Here is a 22,971-nt window from a genome sequence, read left to right on the forward strand (position 1 = left end):
CCACATGCAAAAGACAGGGAAAGCCAGCACCAATGTGATGCAGAGTTTACTCGGGTATCTTCAGAAGATGGTGGGCAAAAAGAAAATGCACACGCTTTATAGGCATGATTCATTGAAGTATAAACAGTGTCGATACTTTGGTTGGCAATCAATACGAGAGAGAGAGAGAGAAAGAGATAGGGAGAGTTAGGTAGCATTCGTTTTCCATACGGCTCATACAAATTCACACGTCTGAAGTAAGTATTGCAATAGGGACTAACTCGTAGACCATGTTTTGTAATTTGTTTAAAAGAAGCAAAAAAAGTGCGGGAAATTGGGTAAGTCACCCACAACTCACAATACCGTGAATTTTGTCTGCCGAATCGGAAATAGGATAGGAAATGCGATATATTTGTCTCTTCTTGATGAGGTTACAACTCTCAATATTATCTTAAACACACAATCTGCATGCTTTTACTCTCGATCGTAAACTGTTTTCTGTTGAAAATGTAATGTCATTTCCATTTCCTAACGGCTGCTAATACTTCTGTCGAAAGAAAAAGGGGTTTAGGGTTTTGTGCCCTCTCCACACAGTAGTGTTGCGTGTTGAAATCCGATAGTTAACAGCTTGTTGTCATTAACGCTCGAAAGAGAAAATTGAAAAATCGTTCCCAAACAAAGAAAACAAAAAAATCGTTAGCGGAAATTAAACATCAAGAAAGCCGAAAGCCCAAACGATGACGGATGGATATTTTCCGCCTGTTTTCGGCAGAGTGATTTTGAGCAATTGCTTAAGTTGTTTGCGTGAAAGTAGTTTCTGCCATGAAAGAGAAGAATTTCGTAGTAAGAATTTACATAAAGTGCGTACAAGATATGGGTGCTAACTTTATATGAGTTCTATTTCTGCAAGTTAGCGCATCTTCCCTGCATTACACCTGGAAAAAAATTCCTTCAAACAATTCAATAGAACTAAGTCACACGAGATATACGATGTCTGCAAAAAGTATACTGGGTCTTGGAGAAAAAAAACGTTTGCTCAGCAAACATTCGGTCCGACAGATGCTGCTCGCATCTTGCTTGGAAATGGAAGACGAGATGAAAGTTGAAGCTAATTTTTGTGTGTGCTAGTTCTTACCAAAGCTACAAGCAAGAATTCCTCTAAGTATCTCCCATTTCCTGTCGCATTTTGGTTCCCACGCGAAGCTTGTCCCCGCCGGCGTCGTGTCCCATAAGTATTGTTAGTGCGAGAGGTGCAATTTCTGTGCGCTCCAAAAATGTGTGCTTCACCAACTTTTAGCAACGATTGGTACAATTGTGAAGCGTTTAACTGTGAATATAATGCCCGTGCTTAATGTGCTTTGGCGACTTCTTGTCCCATTTCGCATTGGGTCTTCTTAATCTTTGGCCGCTTGCTCATGAAGGCACCGTAAACGAAAACCCCAAACGCCATCATCGATTTTCGAATGTTCCACAAAGAAATATCGCGCAATTGGAACTGATGACGGATTGGGGCGAGTAGAATGAACTACACTGCTATAACTAGTTTCCATTCGGGTTAAATATAGCTACTCCAATGGCGTTTCTGGAACCAAGAAGAGGACCTGACCCGACTGTCAAATCGCGAACCCGTTAAATCGTGTCATTAGATTTCGCGCTATTCTCCGGTGGTATGGCGGATTGTTGGATCCTTTCGGTTTCAACACCAATCTAACCTTTATGTCTCTCACCATCCCTCTGCGCTATTTCTTCACTGTTCTACGCCATATCGAACTTTTACGGCTTAGGATCGATGAAATGACATGGTGAAAAGGAAAACGGGCGTAATCCACCGGAAACGATGAATCGATTGTCATCTAATTAACGTCCGGTGTCAGGTCCCTCCCCTCTGGTCCGGAATAATGAAATGTGCATCGATTTCTTCTTGCTTTCGGTGACGGTGTTGATGACAGCAAAAGCAATAATGACTTTGTCGCCAAATGGTACACACAGACGGTATCTCTGTTCCACCGTCTGTCAAATTTCGCCCACCCACTGTTTGTGTCTTGTCTCAGTAGAGTAACCTGTTCTGTTTTGGTACCTTAAATGTAACTTCCGGTTTGTTCTACCCCTCCGGCGGGTGGTGTATGTGTTAAGGAGAGAGGTGTTATGGGTAGATAATTTTATCCGCAACCGCCTAGCACTTTATTTGGTGCGCATAACAACGTTCCACACGATCCCTTCAATAATGGGAGGCGCGACGTTTGTGAAACAATGGACCTTTAGGTCTGGTTATGGTTATGCGAAGGGAAAATGGTGCTGAGTGGACCGATGATTCTTGATTGCGGATGTTTATTTGTTTGTATAGGCGCTAGTTCTTCCGATTCAAACAAACACAGTAACAACAGGACCGAAAACGTTATGTTGACCAAACGGGTCACATGATTGACGAATTTATTGATATTCAAAAACCTATGATAATTGTTGATGGTTTTTCTGCACAGTTGTACAGCACAGAAAAGTACAGATAAAATTTTAAAAATTTAAAAATTTCCTAAGGCTATAGCCTTAGCTTTTTGAGTAATTGTACAAAATTTTATAAATTGATTTGTTCTAATGCGAATTCGTTGCAATAAGTTTCTTTTCACTCAAATAATGCTTTAAATTAAAAAAAGAATAAAAAATCAGAAAAAAAATTTCAACTCGAAAATTTCATAAGGGGTACCCTTGCCATTTTTTTGAGAAATTTTGCAAAAAAAATTAAATTGATTTTTTTTAATGCCAATTGGTTGAAAAAAGTTTCTTTTCACTAAAATAAAGCTTTAAATAAAAAAAAACAAAAATTTAATAAAAAATAAAAAAATTCTAAAAATTTGAAAATTTCATAACGCTCATTTTTGCACCAAGTTTTGTCTATAACTCGGTCGGTATCCAACGGATCGCCAATCTTTCACCTGTGGTCGATAGATGGCACCAATGGCTACATTTTCTTCTTGGACGGCCATGCCCTCAGATGTCTGTGCCAGAAGTTATTCCAGGAACCAAGTTCCATACCCTGTTTGAGAAAATGTAAAATTTTCTTCATTTTTGCACTAAATTTTGCCTATAACTCGGTCGTTATCCAACGTATCGCCAATCTTTAACCTGTGGTCGATAGATGGCACCAATGGCTACATTTTCTTCTTGGGCGGCCAAGCCCTCAGATGTCTGTGCCAGAAGTTATGCGAGGAACCAAGTTCCTTACCCTGTTTGAGAAAATGTAAAATTTTCCTCATTTTTGAACAATTTAGCAAAATTTATAAATATGATATATTTTAATGCGAATTTTGTTGCAATAAGTTTCTTTTCACTTAAATAATGCTTTAAATTAAAAAAAGTATAAAAAATCAGAAAAAAAATTTTTAAAAATTTTAAACTCGAAAATTTCATAAGGGGTACCCCTTGCCATTTTTTTGAGAAATTTTGCAAAAAAAAATTAAATTGATTTTTTTTTAATGCCAATTGGTTGAAATAAGTTTCTTTTCACTAAAAAAATGCTTTAAATAAAAAAAAGAATAAAAAATAATAAAAAAAATTAAAAAAAAACTATAAAATTGAAATTGATAATTGAAGCTTTTTGTGAAGTAATTTTGCAAAATTTTAAAAATTGATTTATTTCAATGCGAATTGGTTAAAATTCGTTTCTCTTCACTTAAATAATGCTTTAAGTAAAAAAAGAATAAAAAATAAAAAAAGAAATCTAAAAATTGGAAAATTTAACTCACTTTGAACATCTCTAGTTCTTACTTATTAGACTTTAAAAGACCTGATGTGGGTTTACATCTTCAATGAGCACTTCTTCAAATTGGAAAATGGATCCCTTTTGTAATCCCTTTTGTAACTTTAAATCAAAGATAACCTATCTTTAACGTATGCCCCAAAAACCTGCTTTTTCCAAAGGAGTCATTCCTTGAGGCTATCACTGACCTGTAGCACAGCGAAAATTGAGCCAAATTATTGGTAATTGATATTAGTTTACTTCGAATTTAGTATTTATGTAACATAATACTAGAGTGTGCAATAATAATATTAGTATTCGACCAGAGTCCTTTACATGGACTATTAGTCAATGTGTCTGACAGATGTCATATATGAATATGGATGAGTATTTTATAGCAAAATTACAGAAAACCTAAGTTTCTTCATTACAAGCAACTTTGCTTCTTTTTAGATGTATTTTAAGATAAAACTTTTCCAATTATAATTGTAAAGCTTCATGTTACACTTTGTACGTGTAATCTATTCCATAAATCGCGTCCAATTTATTACTCCTGAGCATAGGTACAGAAACAAAGGAATTTGGCAATAAGGACGATTACATTTTTGTACCGAGAAAGACACGATTGCCGATTGCAGTTTTGCAGTGTGTGTTCTGTGTTGGCAAGATGCCGTAAAATTCCTCTTAGGTTTGGTGAACTCCTCGCAAACAGTCCATTCTCTTCCGAACGCGGCGATATGCGCAATGGATGCGATCCGGTGGAAAAGAATTCGGTCAACACTTGTCGGTGCGTGCGTGTTTGCAAATATCCTCGTATCATAACATACCACCGCCCCAAACCAGACTGGCAGGAAGACAAGAGAAGAGGCAGAGTTTTATGAAAATTCTCTGTTTTCGTGTCTCTCGATGGTACACCATGCAGACGTCAATGTTGTGTGCTCTTTAGTTCAGCATCTCTTGTAAGAGCCTCGAGAGCTATTCGCTCCCACTCGCAATGGTGGTAGCAGGATCTCCGATGCGGACGTTAACAGGAATATGGGGAGTTGGGGGAGACGATGTCCTTAAAAAGGTGGCTGGTGAAGAGAGGAAGATATTTGAAGAAAGAGAATAAAATGAGCAACAAAGGCGGCACACCCTTAAACAACATTGGGTGTTGGCGGGAAAATCCTCTAAAGATGCAATGTTGAAAAGGGTTTTCCAAGGTGTCGGTGAGAAACCAATCCCTCCCTCCATGATGTACATCTGATGCATTTTTGTTAGTAAATGGCATAACATAATTGGAGAGACAATTACGGACAAAACATACAGATAGGCAACCGTGCGTGCATCTGTTTGCCATTGTTAAACAGTCTTCCGGGCAACATTTGACAGCAGTGCGCGATGTCATTCTGGCACGCGACGGAGCAGTTGGGAATGATGATTATTTGAATGTGAGAAGATATTCATCCGAAATGTGCCCAGCGAGAGGACAACGCGCGTGAGAGTACAATCTAGAGAATGGCGTACGATTTGCAACGAGGGTTCGTTTCATATGCGAATTTGCGTTACAGTACGGCTAGAGTGTGTCCCCCGGAATAGAGTCCCGCATAACATTGGGCCGTGAAAAAAGGGCAGTATAGTTTTGTGTGAAGTGCACTAGACACCATCCAGAGCAGCATCATCCGCATCAGGACAATTTAGAGTTAGTGCCGAATAGAAAACAATTGATACTAAATAATTGCTGCCCCACAACGAGCTGTTGTTGTCATTGTGTTACAACTATTTCAATCAATCCAACTCATCCGTTTGTTTAATCCGTATGCTTTTTTAACATAAAAAAAACAACAGTGCACCACCGGTCCCGCCAGCGTTACCGTCGACACAGCAGCAGCAGCAGGCATCGCAGCAGGCGGCACAGCAGCAGCAACAGCAGAAACCGATCTATGCATCACAGCAGAGTAACAGCAGTACCAACAGTATTACCTATGGAAGCAATTCGGTAAGTAGAGATAGAGTTTTTTGCTGGTTTTGGTTTTGCAGCACGGTAAATAGAGTTTTGGTGGCAAATTGAAGAATCGCAATATGCACATAGCGCTAGAACGGATCGGAAATCTAGCAAATGCCAACTTTGCTACGTTTGTTATTGTGTTTCGGGATTGCTGTATCCGGTGTGGAAACGGAAGTGAGAGATGACCTTGAACATTGTTCCCTTGTCGAAAATTCGATTTTCCATCAAAAGCAACCTGTCAGGTTCGATCGACACGTTAAAGATTGGTCGTTAGCGGAGTGTGGAGTGCAAATGGTGTGGAGTGAATGATAATGGAATATTTTTGGAATTGTTTGACGTTCGTGTACACTAGGATATAAAGAGTGTGAGTGACTGTAGGCGGGTGTACGGTATGGTTTTGGCATACCACGTGACTCGTGTCTAAGTGTGCGTATATATTTCTCCAATGGTTTGTAGATCTGGATCGAAGAAGTATAGCCGTTTTGTACGCAGCGAAAACAATGTTTTATATCCAAAAAACGTCTCTCAGATTGTGAAACAATACCACTTATTTACAAAGGTTTTACAGCTTTTAGGTAGCAAATTTAGGGCAAATATTAACAATTTTTCCATCGATTTCCTTTAATCCCAGCAACAGTATCCGCAGCCAATCTACGTAGCATCGAATCAAAACCATCAAATGCTGAATCAGTCGGTGTTGCCACCGCAACCGCCGCAACAACCACCGCCCCCACAGCAGCCGATACCGTCGAACCTTTCGAACGGTTCGATTTACGCGACGGCCACGTGCTCCCCGAGCGCGACTAACACCAATCCGTCGAATCCGATCTACGCCGGTCAGCAGCAGCTAGTGTCGCAACAGCAGCAGCAGCAGCAACAACAGCAGCAGTCGCAGCCACAGCCACCGCCACCACCGATGATGATGCCACCGAACGGTTACGGGCCTCCGAATGGTGTCGGTGGTCCGTACGGTGCCGGACAACCACAGTACGGTATACCACCGGTAAGTAAGAAAGAACACTCTCCCTGTGCTGGTTGCTGGAGTTTTGGAGTGCTTACTATTCCTTTGATTGATATTTCAGGTTCCTCAGATGCCAATGCAGCCGCTGCAACCACAACCTTCATCGCAGATGCAACAGACGAACGCTCCTCCACCACCGCCAATGATGCCGCCAATGTTCCCCATGTCTGCACCATCGAATATACCCCAGGTACGATATTTACTATGGATAAATCGATTTTGTTTTTTTTTTTGGTAAGAGTTGTTTAACTCATCGATTCTCTCTTCCTCTCTTTTGCACCAGCCTCCAGCACCGCCTATGCCACCAAATCTGAGTAATGCGGGTGCTCCACCACCACCACCACCACCGCCCGGTATGCTTTCTTCCAAGCCGGGTGAAATTAATTCCTTGGCCCTCCAGCTGGCCAGTGCCAAACTGAAACGCAGCCAACCACAGAAGGGTTCCTTATCGTTAGTGGTTAATGCTGGCGGTTCGTCCAACACGTCGATAGCGTCCACCACTAGCGTCAACAATGCTGTAACGTCCACCGTGACGGAAAACAGTGGCAGCAGTACATCGAGCGGAGGTAGTGGTAATTATGGAACCATAGGTTAGCACTTACACCCTCATACTAACATTCTTTGCGTGTACTAATCCTTGGACTCATCGGTATCATCGCGGTTTATCGCCGCACTCATATGTACTATGTTGGCTGTTTTCTTTTCTGTATTTGTGTGTGCTTTTCCTTTTCGCATGAGACTTAAAAACAAAACAGCTCGCCTGCTCGCGTATGAAGCATTCATTCGTGCTCGTGTGTGCCATCACAAAGCGGTTCCAAAATCTTCATACTCATCAAGCACTCTTTCATTTAGAATATGGATGTTCTGGTAGTTTTCGTGTTTTAGAACAATCTACTTAAAGACGTAACAACGTGCGGTTTATATGGTTGTTTGGAGGAATAGAATTCAAATTAGGAATAATATTTTGCAATCCAAAGCTAAATGTCAATATTTGGGTAAGGCATGGTGGTTTTGTTCCAGCTGTTAACGAAACAATCATTGCAATTGTAACGTGACCGAGTTGAACCAAGTGTGGAAAGCCACTAATAGGATTCGTCTGGTAGAATTTGTTTTTTCCCTCTTTTGTTTTTCCTCCTTCAGGTGGTTAGTTAAACGAAATGTCGACAAAAAATTGTCTGTCCGGCACTTGCCAGATTTTCTTTTTCTTTGGCTTGATTCAGCTTTTCCGTTTTTTTAAACCATGGTCGTGGTCTTGACTTGTGCGTTTTTTCCAAAAAGTATTGGTTTTTTTGTGACTATTTATTTAGAAGGATAAATTTAGAAGGATATGGCTATAATTACTCCGCAAAATGTAATTATTTCAATATTAAATAACAAATTAGACTAAATTAAACGTTAATGCATAGTTGTTGCAAGCGATATATAATAACTGTTAGATTTCAAGTTAGATTGTCTAAAAGAAGCTGTAGGAAAATAGAAATTTAGCTTTAGTTGATTTATTATTTTCAACCTATTATTTTCCAACTAATTTGTTGCGTTTTTGTGCATTCTTGTGGTTGCACTAACAACAGGACGATCGTCATCCGGTATGGCATCGATGATGGATGAAATGGCAAAAACTCTTGCTAGGCGTCGGGCGCAGGCCGAAAAGAAGGAGGTAAAGCATCATCATCAACCATCTATTAGCCTAGATTTTCTATCATTCGTTTCACATTACACGCGCACCTTCATTCTAGCCGGACTCCAACGACGATGGTGGTGCTGCAGGATCCGGTGGACGCCAGCGGGCCTGGGAAAAATCAAGCACCCTACCACACAAACTGGGCAGCAACAATGCTAGTGGTGGAGGAGGCAACAATTCCGGCCCGGGTGGTGCAAGTCTGAGCGGTTCGGAATCACCGAAACCGTCGCGAAAACGTTTTGGCAGTGCCAGCGAAGAAACGATACTGAAGGTTGGTAACGAGAAAAAAGCTATAGCTTTTGCAGAGAAAGTGTAACTGAATCTGTTTTTTCTGTTTTCATGACATGAACCTTTTTTGCACGAACAACAGCAGATCAATGGTGGTGACAGTTTCTCCCTTCCAACCGCGGTCGAGTTCGACAATCTGAAGGAGGAAATATTGCGTGAAATGCGCAACGAGCTTGCGAAAGCGAAGCAAGAAATTATAGAAGCTATCAAATCCGAATTCAACCGCAGGTAAACGCAACTCCGCTTTGTTGCCTCCGTTTTTTTAAAGGCACTAGAAACCGAACGGGAAGAAACACACGTGCACACCATTTCTATTACCGCAAATTACTACCACTACAAACTATCATTAACTACTGTAATAACAAGCAGATAAAAACAATGGGACGCGACCACACACATACGGCAGTCAAAGATGAGAAGCATCGAAATGGTAACATTAGAACCAGACAAAACATGGCAACGATTAGACTACAACGGGGTGAACATTCGGTCGCGAATGGACACTGGTTCGCTGCTGGTGTGCAGATTTTACTTCACTTGATCGAATCCCTTCATTTGTACATTAAATGAATTTGTTTTCGATTGCTATTTTAATTTTACGTTCATCAATGACGTATTTCTTTTTGCTTAATGATTTATCGTCATTTTTTGTTTTTTTTTGGTAGAAAGTAATTAATGTTGATATCAAATCAAATATATTTTCGAAATACATTTTTTATGTATAACATTTACCACGAACGTTTCGATTTGCTAAACGGTTGAAGCTGTTTTGCTGCATACTTTTTAATTTGTGCTTTTTTATTTATGGCCATAGAGAGGGAGAGTGCGAGAGAAAAGAAGAAAGAAGGATAGTTTGTCGTAAAGCAACTACAGATGGACGCAAACTGTTGAAGACAGGTTAACGATGTTGACTGTTGGAGCCTGTATGAAAGTAAAACGACGGCGGGACACAGCAAATCAATTATTGTCATGTATATCGCTCGTTAAGGCGTAGCCAAGAAGCAAAGAATTGATGCTAACCGTTAGTAAATTCTGTGTAGCCCCAACATTTTGCACACGTGGTTCGTATTCTGTTTTTTTTTTAAACCCGGTTGTTTTTACTGTGTTTATTTTAATTGCTGTATCATTGCGGCACAATGCATCTGCAAGCAGTTTGTGAAACACAAGTTCTTCACCCACCAAAAGAAATAATTTGTGGACTTTATCGAAGAGAGAGAGAAAAAAATAATACAAATACACCATTCACTTGCGCGAAGGAAACTGAACTACAAGACTCCAAACGTTTATACATATATCGTAAAAAAAGTGCAGTTGAGGTAGTCGAAAGCAGAACTAATGAATTAGCATAATATACAACATATACTCGGACACGGCCGAGCGTTCGAATGGCATACGTATCGATGAAAAGATGTGAAAAACATGTTCCCATGTGGAATTTGATATCAATTTTTTGTGCGCCATTGTTGTTGTGGTTAACCGTTTTTGGTCCGTGTGATGTACCACCCGTTGATATGTTTCTCTGCCCCTTCCCTATCTTCAGCCGTATCGCGTTATAGTAATAGTATCATCATCTCGTACAAGCTCTTGCAATGTTAAAAAAAAGCTAACCGAAAGGGAGGTGAAACGCGTTTTGGTTAGCCTTAAAGTGAAGTCATTGCTATTAAGACCATTGACAGGGTATTTGCAACAAAAAAAAAGATAAAACAGTGCGGAAACGAAGCAGTTCTTTGAATCGAATGTCTATCCATGTGTCTCTATGTGTCAGCCATATTATCTGTCTCATTATTATTACTCTTTGGAGAACAATGAAACAAAAAAAAAAGAAAATTCAAAATCACTAAACTTTCAAACATAACTACATCATCGGGAACACATGAATTAAAACTAAACCTTAAATACTTAAGTGCGCGACGAAAGCGAAAGATTTAGAATTAAAAAAAAGGAAATGGGGGGAAAAAAATCTAAAACCAAAACGAAAGCTTTTTTCCGTTGTTTTCCCCCACTTTTTGGTCAAAATGCGCAAAATAGTAAAATGAGAGTAGCGAGTGACTAACACTCAAATAAAACGGCGCAGAACACGCATCCGTATGCAAAAATGCACACCGAAGCAAACTAAGCTGATTAAATCAAAATGTAGTATAAATTTAGTGAACACTTTCTGGAATCGGATCGAATTCGCACGGGATGCGGTACGGTTTGATTAAGTCTCTAGCGTTGGAATGTAAAAGAACACACACACACACACACACTTAATTTTAAGGTTGCGCGCACAAACGCGATTGAGCATTAGACGAGAGCGGTTATTGTAAGAGTTGGAGGAGGTTTACCGATATGTGCAAGCGCTAAAACCGATACGGACGGACTACACAATCGAATTTTTGTACATAAAGCGAAAGACTAAACGGAATGCGAATGTAAACGCTGTGTGATGAATCGGATAATCGGACCGAAGAACAGAAAGTGGGACGAACGGGGTACGAATTGGATGTGTGAACGCGTAACACTTTCATTATAGTCATGTCGATGGTAGTAGTTATAAGCATAGTGAGGGAATGAACGGGCGACACAGTTGATAAATTAGCAACAAATGCGCATACATGTTAATACGAAACTGAACCGCAAAACGCTTTCTTTCCGGTGTTACCGGCGTGTACCATCGGTTGTTCTGTAGCGTAGATGGAATGAATCCACGGTGGTGTAGTTGCATTAAATTAAATCTTCCCTCGGAACTGAACTGACATAAATGTGTTGAGGGTCTATTCCTGTCCGTAATCGATCGCGTACACAAGCGGCGGGAAGCAATTGTAGAGCGAAACAAGTACGACAAAGCTTGCAAAGAAGAAGCAATGTGTGTGGTGTACGTATTCTTAAGTTGATCTTCTTACAGCACGAACACTGCGTGGTGCCGTTTCCGAAACAAACGCGTAGATATGCTCTCTTTTAAATAATGTACGACTGCAAACCGGGTGTGTACACGGCGTACACACTGATAAGGATAACGCTTTTAAAAAGAAATGCAAGCGATAATGGTAGGATGGAAGGAAAATGTTAAATCACCATGAGTCAAAACCGAACACTATACAATACCGATATCTATCTAAATATGCAAAAGAAAATGGCGAAAAAAGGAAAAAAAGCATGGAAATTGGAATGTTAAATGGCTACGCTACTATCACCGCGCAACGGGTTTTGAATCACGCCATGTTACGAATTATCGCAAGCTAAAAGCATACAATAGACCACAGAAACGAAGAGCGTAAATGAAGGCGGCGTTTGGCTAAAGAACAAAAAAAAGAAAGCCCAAAACAAAATAACAAAAATCAATAACAAGCAAATAAGAAACACATACGCACACACAAACATAACAAGCAAAAGATTTCCGTTCAAAGAACACAGACAAATATTAACAAACAAAAAAAAAGGTAAAATAAATTGCACGACCGGAAGACAAATCACACACAACAAAACACAGCGGTTTGCTATATGTTAAGGCTTTGTACAGACGTAAGGTTTACTTTCATGTTTTCAGTTAACTTTCGTTACTGTTTTAGTAAAATTATTTATTCTGCATCGATGGTTCATAATGTTAGCTCCTTTTTTTCTCGTTTTATTGTTTTTCCCATTCAAGTTTAGCTCTTTTGTATTAAAATTAACATTGCTTTGCAAAAATAGGTAGATTTAAAATGTCTTTCTACAGTTTGCTTAAAAGTCTGTACAAAGTCTTAACTAAATGCTGACCGCGTACACCACACATAACAAAACTTATAGTAAAGGAAATAATGTTGAACTGTTAATGCGAAATATCAGCGACTGGTAATTTAAAATGTAAGGACATATGATGAATCAAGACAGGAGACTAAGAAACAGCTAGGCAATGAATAGAGCAACCGGGAACACGAGCAAGAAGGTGACGAACGCGTAATGTGCGCAAATCTATCGAAAGCAACCAAACAAGCAAGAGGACGAGTTAAGAGGACGATCGTTTAAACACGTGTAAAACAAAAAAGGAAATGTTTCAGTTTCAGCGTTTCTTCTTAACGTACACATTTCGACTTCCATTATATGGTACATTTCTTCTTCCCTGTTCTATATCGGAACCGCATAAAGGCATGGAAATTGTCACACGTAATAAGCAGTATTAAAACAATGGACACCAGTAATGAACGATACGGATTTGTCTTGTGGAGCAAAGAGATAGACAGAACGAAAGATGGTCAGTTGTATAAAGAGAAAAGTTTGGCAGAATTTCGTGCAGAAAGATATGTTTTTAAACCTGTGCGCGCTTGCAAATTCAAATATCGTTTGTCTCATGGTAGCACGAGTGTTTATTCGTTTTAATGATTCACCCTCGCGGCAAGTTAGATTTGGTTCGGTTTATTAAAGAACGGAACAGCGCACAGTTTGTAAATGCTTTTTTTTTTAGTAACGCTTTTTCTCTGCAACCATTTCGCTACTTTACACCGGTACCGTTTAGGGATTTTAAAACCGGCATTCATGGCACGTGATCGGAAACAGGGAGGTTTTGGGTGGATGAGATATGAGATTAAGGATTATGAGGAGGTATAAGGCTATTAGGGCACGATCAAACAAAACTCCTCATTTTGAACTGTGATCGTTTTGTGTCACGATGGCGGCGGCGAACGTCTTCTGGTGTAGGTGGAAAGGGTGTAGGATATTGTGCGTATAAGATGCTTTTTCTGCTTTCTACGTACTCTCAAAACCAAGGAATCGATTTTTAACCGTTTTTTCGATCACTTCTTGTCAGAGGTACACATACACACACACATATACAGACAGTAGTCGTCACACACAGCTAGAGTTTATAGAGGGTGAGTTGTAGCGTTGGATGGGCCAAGTGAGACAACAATGATAATATGGTGCAAAGGTATAGCGGAAGGTCCTTTTCAGCAGGAAAGAAGCTCCAATCTGATCGGTAGGAAATACAAAAAAGAAACACAAATAGGCAGGAGGCACCACCACCACCACGCGCATTATACATGCATATACGACGAAGCTATTGGTGGGATGCATCTATGCTACTACATTAGATGATTTGTGATTTTATGTTAACTTTAATTTTGTAGTATTACTTTTATTTACCTTTAAAAGATAAGACGTGCAGAATGCGATTATTGATATATATATATACAGACACACATAAATATACATTTATCTTATTATTCGCCAAGAGATGATTAACGAAAGTGGTGCGTAACTGCGTAAGAAAAGAAAAAAAGGAAACAAATAAACAAAAAATGCTAATATTAGGAGAAATTAATTGAACGGATTTGGTTGGCCGATAGAGGAGAACACACAGACGCGGGGAGTTTAGTAGTTGGAATGAAGGAACGGAAAAGAATGTTGTCTAAGGGTCGTAACCAATTCGAGTGATTCAAATGAAAGCATAGCAACGTGCTGTACCCAATAAGCGGTGGGTAGATGGATGGCCACACATGGTCTCTCGGTACTGGACGTTCATTGGTTTGTGGTGGGTGTAGCAGCGTGGTTAATGAACGATGGACGATAGAGATTAATTAAACAATACAACAAGAAACACAGTTATTGCAGTAGATCAAACAGAAAGGAAGCGAACAGGACAAAACATTGAAACACTCACACAAAATCAGCTAAATTAGAAGAAACAAACAACAATACGCAATATGTGTATTATCGCGAAAGTTTTGGCTAAAGGAATATAAAAGTCTTGAAAAGGAAAATATAACATACAAGTCACACACAAATACAAAAAGGACATACACACACACACACGCACACTGACTACTGACACACATACACATTATTATAGATAACCTACAAATTTTATAAAATTAACAAACAAGAACAACAAAAAAACATATTGCGATTAATAAAAAAAGTGAAAAAGTGAAGTAAACGTAATAATCCGTGGTCGGCTGTTTGTGTGCTTTTGTACAGAGAAACTTTATTGAGTAACAACTTACTCGATATCCGAAATTTTGATTTGATCTAATTGTTGATTTGATTTTGAACTGCCGTTTTGTTAAATGATCGTATCACATGAACTTCTTGAAAATTATACATACATTTTGCTCTATTTTTATGTAACTAACATAATTATTGTAATAAAAATGTATTCCTTATTTGTTAACATTTCCAAAATTTAGAAAACATGGTCATTCCTGCTAGAAATATGCTTTGCTGTGACATTTTTTGGCTTTGAAAAGCGACCACTTTCAGTTTTTAAAACAACAAGAGAGCATCCATCAAAGGAGGTAACACCTACCGAAGTTCGAATCGCAAGCGACCGGTAAAACCGAAACGAAACGAAAGCGAAAATCAAAAACGATTTTTCAACACCAAGAGAGCATCCAACGGGGAAAAGGTTTGACTTTCTTCTAGCTGTCATTCTCATGTCTATTTAGCGTAACGCGTAACGCGTAACGGGGGTTGAAAGAAATTGTTAATAAGGAAATGATAAATAATTTGGTGAAAATTACGTAAATATACAAAAATAGAAGAATATCATATAAAGATTCGTTTTATTCTTTGCAACTTTCAGAAAAAAAAACGTAATTTTATGGATTTTATGGAGCTTCTGCTAGTTTCCTCACTGCAACTACGGTTGGCGCTAGCATCGGCCGCAGCACGAACTGTCAGTGCTGTCATCAATGTCAAGCCATTTGTCTCCAAGGGACGCGCTGGATGGTTGTTCGCGAAAAATTTCTACTGTTTCTCCGATAACTACAACGTTTGGTAAGTTAATTACTGTAAAGTACCTTTTCCCAGTGCGCAAACAACCTCTCCTTCATATTGCAGCAGCATGCATTTCCAAAATCGTGCTGGCGGCGCAGGCGTGAACAACCGGTACCGGCGTGAACGGTTGCGGCAGCCAGCGCTGGCAACGATCGATCTGAACAAAGATCCCTTCTAGGATGTAACGAAGCCGGCACCTGATCCATACGCAGGGCAAAAAGCATCAGAATATTCTTCGAAAGAAGCGAAGGAAGTACCGTGGGTTATACAACCGGAAAAACCACGCACCGAGCCGAAAAAATGTGTTAAGATCGGTCGGCCTGGTTATCGGGTGAGAAAGCGGCTCGATCCGGAGAAAAGTCAACAGTGATAGCCCTTCCTAATCGCCTGTACGGAAATTACGGACCGTATTGTACCACTGCATCGGTTTTTGTTCGTTTACGAACCACCATCGAAAAGATCGACCATCAGTCAAACGCGGTAATTTCATATTTTAATGGATTTATAAGTTTATTTTCCTCGTCATTAGAATGGATGATATAGATAATTGCTAACAATTCATTAATTATTTGTGATTTTCAGATAACACGAGCTCCCGCCAATTTCCACCATTATACGCATGGCGCTAGCATCGGCCGCAGCACGAACTGTCAGTGCTGTCATCAATGTCAAGCCATTTGTCGCCAAAGGGACGTGCTGGATGGTTGTTTGCGAAGTATTTCTACTGTTTTTCCGATAACTACAACGTTTGGTAAGTTATTAAGTGAAAACTACCTGTTCCCATAGTAAAGCCAACGTCTCTTTCATATTGCAGCAGCATGGTTTACCAAAACCATGCCAGTGACAACACCGGCGGCGTAGGCGAGAGCAAGTGGTACCGGCGTGAACGATTGCACCAACCATAGCTGGAAAAGATCGATCTAAACAAGAATATCTACTAAGATCCAACGAGGGCATCATCTGTCCCACACGCGGGGTGAAAAGCATCAGGCCAATCTGGCACGTCGTGCCGTGAAAGAAACGAAGGAAGCACCGTCGTTGATATAACTGGGAAAGAAACGAATCGATCCGAAAAAGTGTGTTAAAATCGGTACCGTGGCATCGGTTTATTTCCGCTTACAAACAAAAGATCGTAACTGGTCCGTGCCACTGAAAGAAAAACACAAAATGATTTTTCCTACAGTTGTCCTTAAAGCCGGAAGCGAAGAAAATTTCACCACCGCCACCGAATGTGCCCCGGAAGCCGATATTTAATCCGGTTCCACCACCGGCGGCATATGTAAAGCGAGTGCAGATTGACTTAGGTCCGGATGTGGATGATAAACTGATGTAAAATCATAATTTACAATAATTAAATGGTTGTATGTGTGTAAATTTATTTATTGAAATAATAAATATCTGGATTTTTAATAATTTTTTGATATATTCCGGTCGACAAGAACAAAAGAAACTAACGAAAAATAAGTTAAAACACCAAGAGAGCATCCACCAAAGAGGTACCATTACCGCTGTTCGATTTGCAAGCAACTGAAAAATTCCGAAAACGAACACCAAAAACGACTTTCGACACCAAGAGAGCATCCAATCGAGGAGGTAACATCTAGCTGGTACTGAAAAGCTTCCGCTAGCCTCCGCGATGCTATAATGGCGCTAATTAGTTTTAGCGCCACCTGTATTATGGTGGAGAATAGTGGAAGCTGCTAATTAAAAATGTTTTTAGCGCCACTTTGGCAACTGTGGAGACTAGCGGAAGCATTTTACCAGTTCGATGTTACCTCCTTGATTGGATGCTCTCTTGGTGTCGAAAGTCGTTTTTGGTGTTGGTTTTCGGAATTTTTCAGTTGCTTGCAAATCGAACAGCGGTAATGGTACCTCTTTGGTGGATGCTCTCTTGGTGTTTTAACTTATTTTTCGTTAGTTTCTTTTGTTCTTGTCGACCGGAATATATCAAAAAATTATTAAAAATCCAGATATTTATTATTTCAATAAATAAATTTACACACATACAACCATTTAATTATTGTAAATTATGATTTTACATCAGTTTATCATCCACATCCGGACCTAAGTCAATCTGCACTCGCTTTACATATGCCGCCGGTGGTGGAACCGGATTAAATATCGGCTTCCGGGGCACATTCGGTGGCGGTGGTGAAATTTTCTTCGCTTCCGGCTTTAAGGACAACTGTAGGAAAAATCATTTTGTGTTTTTCTTTCAGTGGCACGGACCAGTTACGATCTTTTGTTTGTAAGCGGAAATAAACCGATGCCACGGTACCGATTTTAACACACTTTTTCGGATCGATTCGTTTCTTTCCCAGTTATATCAACGACGGTGCTTCCTTCGTTTCTTTCACGGCACGACGTGCCAGATTGGCCTGATGCTTTTCACCCCGCGTGTGGGACAGATGATGCCCTCGTTGGATCTTAGTAGATATTCTTGTTTAGATCGATCTTTTCCAGCTATGGTTGGTGCAATCGTTCACGCCGGTACCACTTGCTCTCGCCTACGCCGCCGGTGTTGTCACTGGCATGGTTTTGGTAAACCATGCTGCTGCAATATGAAAGAGACGTTGGCTTTACTATGGGAACAGGTAGTTTTCACTTAATAACTTACCAAACGTTGTAGTTATCGGAAAAACAGTAGAAATACTTCGCAAACAACCATCCAGCACGTCCCTTTGGCGACAAATGGCTTGACATTGATGACAGCACTGACAGTTCGTGCTGCGGCCGATGCTAGCGCCATGCGTATAATGGTGGAAATTGGCGGGAGCTCGTGTTATCTGAAAATCACAAATAATTAATGAATTGTTAGCAATTATCTATATCATCCATTCTAATGACGAGGAAAATAAACTTATAAATCCATTAAAATATGAAATTACCGCGTTTGACTGATGGTCGATCTTTTCGATGGTGATTCGTAAACGAACAAAAACCGATGCAGTGGTACAATACGGTCCGTAATTTCCGTACAGGCGATTAGGAAGAGCTATCACTGTTGACTTTTCTCCGGATCGAGCCGCTTTCTCACCCGATAACCAGGCCGACCGATCTTAACACACTTTTTCGGCTCGGTGCGTGGTTTTTCCGGTTGCATAACCCACGGTACTTCCTTCGCTTCTTTCGAAGAATATTCTGATGCTTTTTGCACTGCGTATGGATCAGGTGCCGGCTTCGTTACATCCTAGGAGGGATCTTTGTTCAGATCGATCGATACCAGCGCTGGCTGCCGCAACCGTTCACGCCGGTACCGCTTGTTCACGCCTGCGTCGCCAGCACGATTTTGGCAATGCATGCTGCTGCAATATGAAGGAGAGCTTGTTTGCGCACTGGGAAAAAGTACTTCACAGTTAATAACTTACCAAACGTTGTAGTTATCGGAGAAACAGTAGAAATACTTCGCGAACAACCATCCAGCGCGTCCCTTGGAGAAAAATGGCTTGAGATTGATGACAGCACTGACAGTTCGTGCTGCGGCCGATGCTAGCGCCAACCGCAGTGGTAGTTAGGAAATTAGCGGAAGCTCGAGTAGAAAAATCGAATATCCATAAATTTACGTTTTATTTCTGAAAGTTGCAAAGAATAAAACGAATCTTTATATGATATTCTTCTATTTTTGTATATTTATGTAATTTTCACCAAATTATTTATCATTTCCTTATTAACAATTTCTATCAACCCGCGTTACGCGTTACGCTAAATAGACATCGTTTTTGGTTGTTTATACCGATCGCTTTCGGCTTCATCATCCGAAACAAGATAACATTACCTCCATTGAAGGATGCTCTCTTGTTTCGAAAAATAAGTGATCGTTTTCTCCGACAAAATTATCATAAAGGGGCCAGGTTTGTTAAATATTCTGCAGTAATTGTTTTAGCGACACCGTTCAAAATCACTTGATTTCTGGGTCAATTTGGTTTATTGTTTCGACAGTTTTGCCTCCACTACTATGCAAGGTTTTCAATAAATTAGCAGTATTTCGAAAGTATGCACCTTTCCGTTACATTTTAACATTTGTGTTAATTTACATGCACGCCAAAAAAGAGGGGATGTGAATTCCTTTTCTACAGCGCTGTCAACAAACCGGCCAGTACACCGGACACACCCAGCATCGTGTAGCCGGTAGTATACACCTCCTTGATGGTTAGGAACTTGCCCAAATCCCAGAAAAGATGACGCACACCGTTGACCGTATGGTACGCGAACGGATAGGCAAGCGTGAACTTCAGCGCAATCAGTGTCGGAGCGCTGAGCCCTTCCAGCATCGTCAGGTAGTGTGTGGCGTCGTGTGGCATTGCCAGCGCACCGAGCCCAAGTGCGGTAATGTATCCGGTTAGTGCCAACCCGGTGAAACGGTGCGTAATCGATAGCATGCTCGTCAGCTGGAAGCTGTAGATGGTCAGATGTGGTGACTGGGGTCGCTTCAGCCGTGCATTCCGGTCGTCGTGCGACTCTCCAGGACGGACGTCCGATTGTGCCGGCTTCAGCACGATCGTACGTGCCGCTACCAGCGGAAGGGTGACATTACTTCCGTAACCCTGCAGCAACGAACGGCGGCAAGCGTTCCTAAAACAACACGGATACATAGTACAATCATTATGTAATTTCACCAGGTAGCAGCTAGGGTAGTTATGATTCCGTAGCTGGAGGGGGTTTCCATTTTCCATGCGCTAATACTTACCTCAGCAGCAGCGAAGCGGCCATTACGTCGTGCTGGTGTGGTCGGATTGTTTTAAGGAAAAGTCGAAAGAAAACTCGTCACTGGGAACGCAATACCTTCGGAGGAAAAGAAGTAGTGTTGTGTGTTTTCCTAAACAAGAAAAACAGAATCGTCTGTTACTGCTGTTGTGCAAGATTTGACAGATGTCAAACAGATTTCAAGGGGTGCCGTAGTGCTGTCAATCGTCAGCAGGATTTGAGGTGGTTTCGGTACAAACAAAATAAAAAATTTTAATGCAAAAAATGTACCAATAGTTTGAGTAAAGTGTTAATAACGAATTAGGAAGGAGAAGGAGTTGATATCTTATTTAAATGAAAGCATTTAACGATTCAATAATTCATTAATTTAGCTTGAATTGAAATATTTCTTCCCAGTGAAAATATGATATGAAACGTACATATTGGGGGTGGGTTTCAGAGAATAATCCATTCAAAAATTGCTATAGTTTGGGGAATTGTTTTGTTTTTCCTTTTTAGAAATTAGAATGATTCCTTTTTAATTTCCAGATGTTATTAAAAAAACGACATTCAACTTACTACCACATAAAAACGGCTTTTTCGCGCAAAATGCGCAACCCATATCTTGTCCATTCGGGTTCGGTAAGCCACAGCTCAACCACACTTTCCAGACAAGACATGACGGCGGCACCCTTCCAGCTGGTAATCTCCGGATCCATATCTTTTGGGCTCGATACGATGTTCTGCTCCGAACGATAGCCAGCGGGTATTTTGCGTGCCAGCTGGCTTTGCAGCCAACTGCCAATGCCTGGAAATTTGATTCCACCGCCAACGATTAAAATGCACCCGTACATCTTGCGCTTCAATTCATCGCTTGCTATAACGAAAAAAATCGAATTTATTAATTAATTTGTCCCGATAAACGTGCAGTGTGTCACACTATACTCACAACAACGCTCGATACTTTGAATAACCGCCTGATCCAATCCTACCAACTGTCCACCGGGCAGGAGATAGTCACGATCGTTCGCTTTTGTTTCACGCTCCTGCTCCAACCCGTCTACCACCAGATCTTCATCCGGTGCTTCCGTGTTCGGCAGTGCACCACTGTCAATGACCGATTGTTCTAAGTTTTCCTTATTGCGCCGCTGAAATCAAACGAGATGTAAACAAATGGACGTGGCTAATTGTTCATATTCCGCAAACTTACCCCAGTTTCTCTTAGATATTCTGCATCGAAGCAGTCCTCCGGATGTGGTTGCGAAGAGCACCATTTTTGTGTCTTTGGCGCAGTACGGTTTGCACCCGTGATAGCGAGCAGCTCGGTAAAAAATATACTTAACGGAGCAACCATTGCTTCGTCGCCGACTTGCAGGGTATAGTTTCGCTTCGACATTCCCGGATGCTGAACGGTGAATGATTTTTCAACCGAACCACAAACGTCCAAGTTTACATGTCCAAAGTCTTCCTTTAGGCGTCGCAACAACACACCATCTAGGGGTGTTAGTTCGTTGCATTCCCTGTAGGGAAATGCACACTTTTGTAGCAACCAGTAAAATACCTGTGTAACGTCCGCTCCACCATAATCGAACCGTACGCGTGTGTTTGGATGAGAAATTCCATCCTCAACGCACGAGACGGATGTTTTTTCATCACCAACGTCGACAACACACGCATACCCAAGACCGGCACCGAACGTGGCCGCTACGTGATCTTGCACCAGAAAACAACATCCGAACCCGATTTGATGCAATAGGAGGGTCACAAACTCCCGCAAGTGGGCACGATTGTAAATGTCCGGTATTACCAGCACGGCCCTGTACTGTCGCATCTCACTGGGTTTGATATGAAGCCGTGTTTGAAGTACATGTTCCCATATCGTCTGTAGATCGGACATGATCGCAAACAATGAGCCACCGACACCGGTGTGCAGATTTAGCTCACCCCGTCGGATGGGAAAATGTACGTTATAATCTCCGTCCGGGTTTAGCGCCAATACATCCTCTCCTATCACAACGTCGCTTCCATCGTTGTCGTGCCACTCGGTTTCACTGTCCGGTACAACTTCCGGCTGCGAACGTCTATTGAACGCGGCTATCTGTTGCGGTGGAGTAGCGTACCGTCGCTGTCCATTCGATTGTACGCAGGATTGTAGGGTGTGAGTTATCTGCAACCGGCAGTCTTCTAGCTCTTGTAGCAATTCTTTGCTTTTCTCAACCACCGGTGGCAACACAGAGTCTCGATGGGCTGCGCCACCCGGTTTACGACGGCGGGCGATAGCGTGCAAAATTCGTACCGGATTCACATCCGATGCACGACCAATGCGCAGGTAATGCGAACCGGGATGGATCACGATGATGTTTTGTGCTTGGATGTGGTGCTAAAATAAAACACGAAGATAACTTAATGCTGCTGGTGTGTTTTTCAACTGAAAGACTGTAACATACTTCGGCTGGATCTTTTAACGTAGACATAATTTTAGCACGCGCACTTTTCTCTTCGATTCACTGTGAATATGTTCTAAAGAATTGTTTTACCGGCTTTGGATGTAAACAAAGACAACGCTGAATGAACGCTGAATATAAGACTCTACTGTCAGTAGACAGCTGTCCAACTGAGGTAGAGGGGCAGCAGCACCCAGCTGGCATTGTTGCTTACATTTCTATACACATCTCGCCCTAACATTGCTGAATTTTATATCGCTTCTCGCACGCCATGGAGAGCGAGCCAGTTCTAAAAATTGACAAAAAAAAATAAAAATAAATAAATTTTCCAATCTCCTAAGGCTCATTTTTGCATCAACTTTTGCCTATAACTCGATCGGTATCCAACGGATCGCCAATCTTTAACCTGTGGCCGATAGATGG

The 22,971-nt window shown here is 41.0% G+C and overlaps 3 protein-coding genes and 1 long non-coding RNA gene across 19 annotated transcripts in view; 1 reads left to right on the forward strand and 3 right to left on the reverse strand.

Annotated features, from left to right (window-relative positions):
* The window catches only part of LOC125771098 (protein enabled), a 36,245-nt gene extending 21,655 nt beyond the window's left edge, over window positions 1-14,590 (forward strand). For 10 of the 15 annotated variants that reach the window (XM_049441326.1, XM_049441327.1, XM_049441325.1 and 7 more), the window contains exons 5-11: window positions 5,540-5,690; window positions 6,331-6,702; window positions 6,782-6,910; window positions 7,004-7,310; window positions 8,292-8,377; window positions 8,457-8,672; window positions 8,772-14,590. In XM_049441326.1, the coding sequence (XP_049297283.1) occupies window positions 5,540-5,690; window positions 6,331-6,702; window positions 6,782-6,910; window positions 7,004-7,310; window positions 8,292-8,377; window positions 8,457-8,672; window positions 8,772-8,921 (1,411 nt within the window). In that variant the 3' untranslated portion in view covers window positions 8,922-14,590. The remainder of the gene's footprint in view (window positions 1-5,539; window positions 5,691-6,330; window positions 6,703-6,781; window positions 6,911-7,003; window positions 7,311-8,291; window positions 8,378-8,456; window positions 8,673-8,771) is intronic. The other 5 variants (XM_049441337.1, XM_049441336.1, XM_049441338.1 and 2 more) reach the window with 5 other exon arrangements.
* Window positions 14,591-17,376: 2,786 nt separating this feature from the next.
* On the reverse strand, window positions 17,377-18,891 carry LOC125767521 (uncharacterized). 2 transcript variants are annotated; one of them, XR_007418804.1, is made up of 4 exons: window positions 18,790-18,891; window positions 18,310-18,723; window positions 18,039-18,207; window positions 17,377-17,975 (listed from the first exon to the last, which is right to left on the reverse strand). It is a non-coding gene; the product is annotated as an uncharacterized LOC125767521 (long non-coding RNA). The 2 variants fall into 2 exon arrangements; XR_007418803.1 differs by having other exon boundaries at window positions 18,310-18,726.
* A 404-nt stretch (window positions 18,892-19,295) lies between these two features.
* LOC125771923 (succinate dehydrogenase cytochrome b560 subunit, mitochondrial-like) lies at window positions 19,296-20,266 on the reverse strand. Its single transcript, XM_049443085.1, has 2 exons — window positions 20,109-20,266; window positions 19,296-19,993 (listed from the first exon to the last, which is right to left on the reverse strand). The coding sequence occupies exons 1-2, from the start codon at window positions 20,129-20,131 to the stop codon at window positions 19,492-19,494; spliced, it is 525 nt and encodes a 174-aa protein (XP_049299042.1). The 5' UTR covers window positions 20,132-20,266; the 3' UTR covers window positions 19,296-19,491.
* A 136-nt stretch (window positions 20,267-20,402) lies between these two features.
* LOC125771921 (actin-related protein 8) lies at window positions 20,403-22,831 on the reverse strand. Its single transcript, XM_049443083.1, has 4 exons — window positions 22,552-22,831; window positions 21,315-22,484; window positions 21,054-21,252; window positions 20,403-20,981 (listed from the first exon to the last, which is right to left on the reverse strand). The coding sequence occupies exons 1-4, from the start codon at window positions 22,576-22,578 to the stop codon at window positions 20,683-20,685; spliced, it is 1,695 nt and encodes a 564-aa protein (XP_049299040.1). The 5' UTR covers window positions 22,579-22,831; the 3' UTR covers window positions 20,403-20,682.
* Window positions 22,832-22,971: the final 140 nt, after the last annotated feature.

This window comes from Anopheles funestus, chromosome 3RL (assembly GCF_943734845.2).
Source record: "Anopheles funestus chromosome 3RL, idAnoFuneDA-416_04, whole genome shotgun sequence".
In the NCBI taxonomy this organism is placed as follows: Eukaryota; Metazoa; Arthropoda; class Insecta; order Diptera; family Culicidae; genus Anopheles; species Anopheles funestus.

Excerpts from the sequence above, each read along its gene's own strand:
- LOC125771923 (XM_049443085.1), bottom strand. The coding sequence starts at position 20,131 with ATGGCCGCTTCGCTGCTGCTGAG. Across the intron at positions 19,994-20,108 it reads GCCGCTTCGCTGCTGCTGAG|GAACGCTTGCCGCCGTTCGT; the intron begins GTAAGTATTAGC and ends GTGTTGTTTTAG.
- LOC125771921 (XM_049443083.1), bottom strand. The coding sequence starts at position 22,578 with ATGTCTACGTTAAAAGATCCAGCCGAA. Across the intron at positions 21,253-21,314 it reads AATATCTAAGAGAAACTGGG|CGGCGCAATAAGGAAAACTT; the intron begins GTAAGTTTGCGG and ends GTTTGATTTCAG. Across the intron at positions 20,982-21,053 it reads TCAAAGTATCGAGCGTTGTT|CAAGCGATGAATTGAAGCGC; the intron begins GTGAGTATAGTG and ends TTTTCGTTATAG.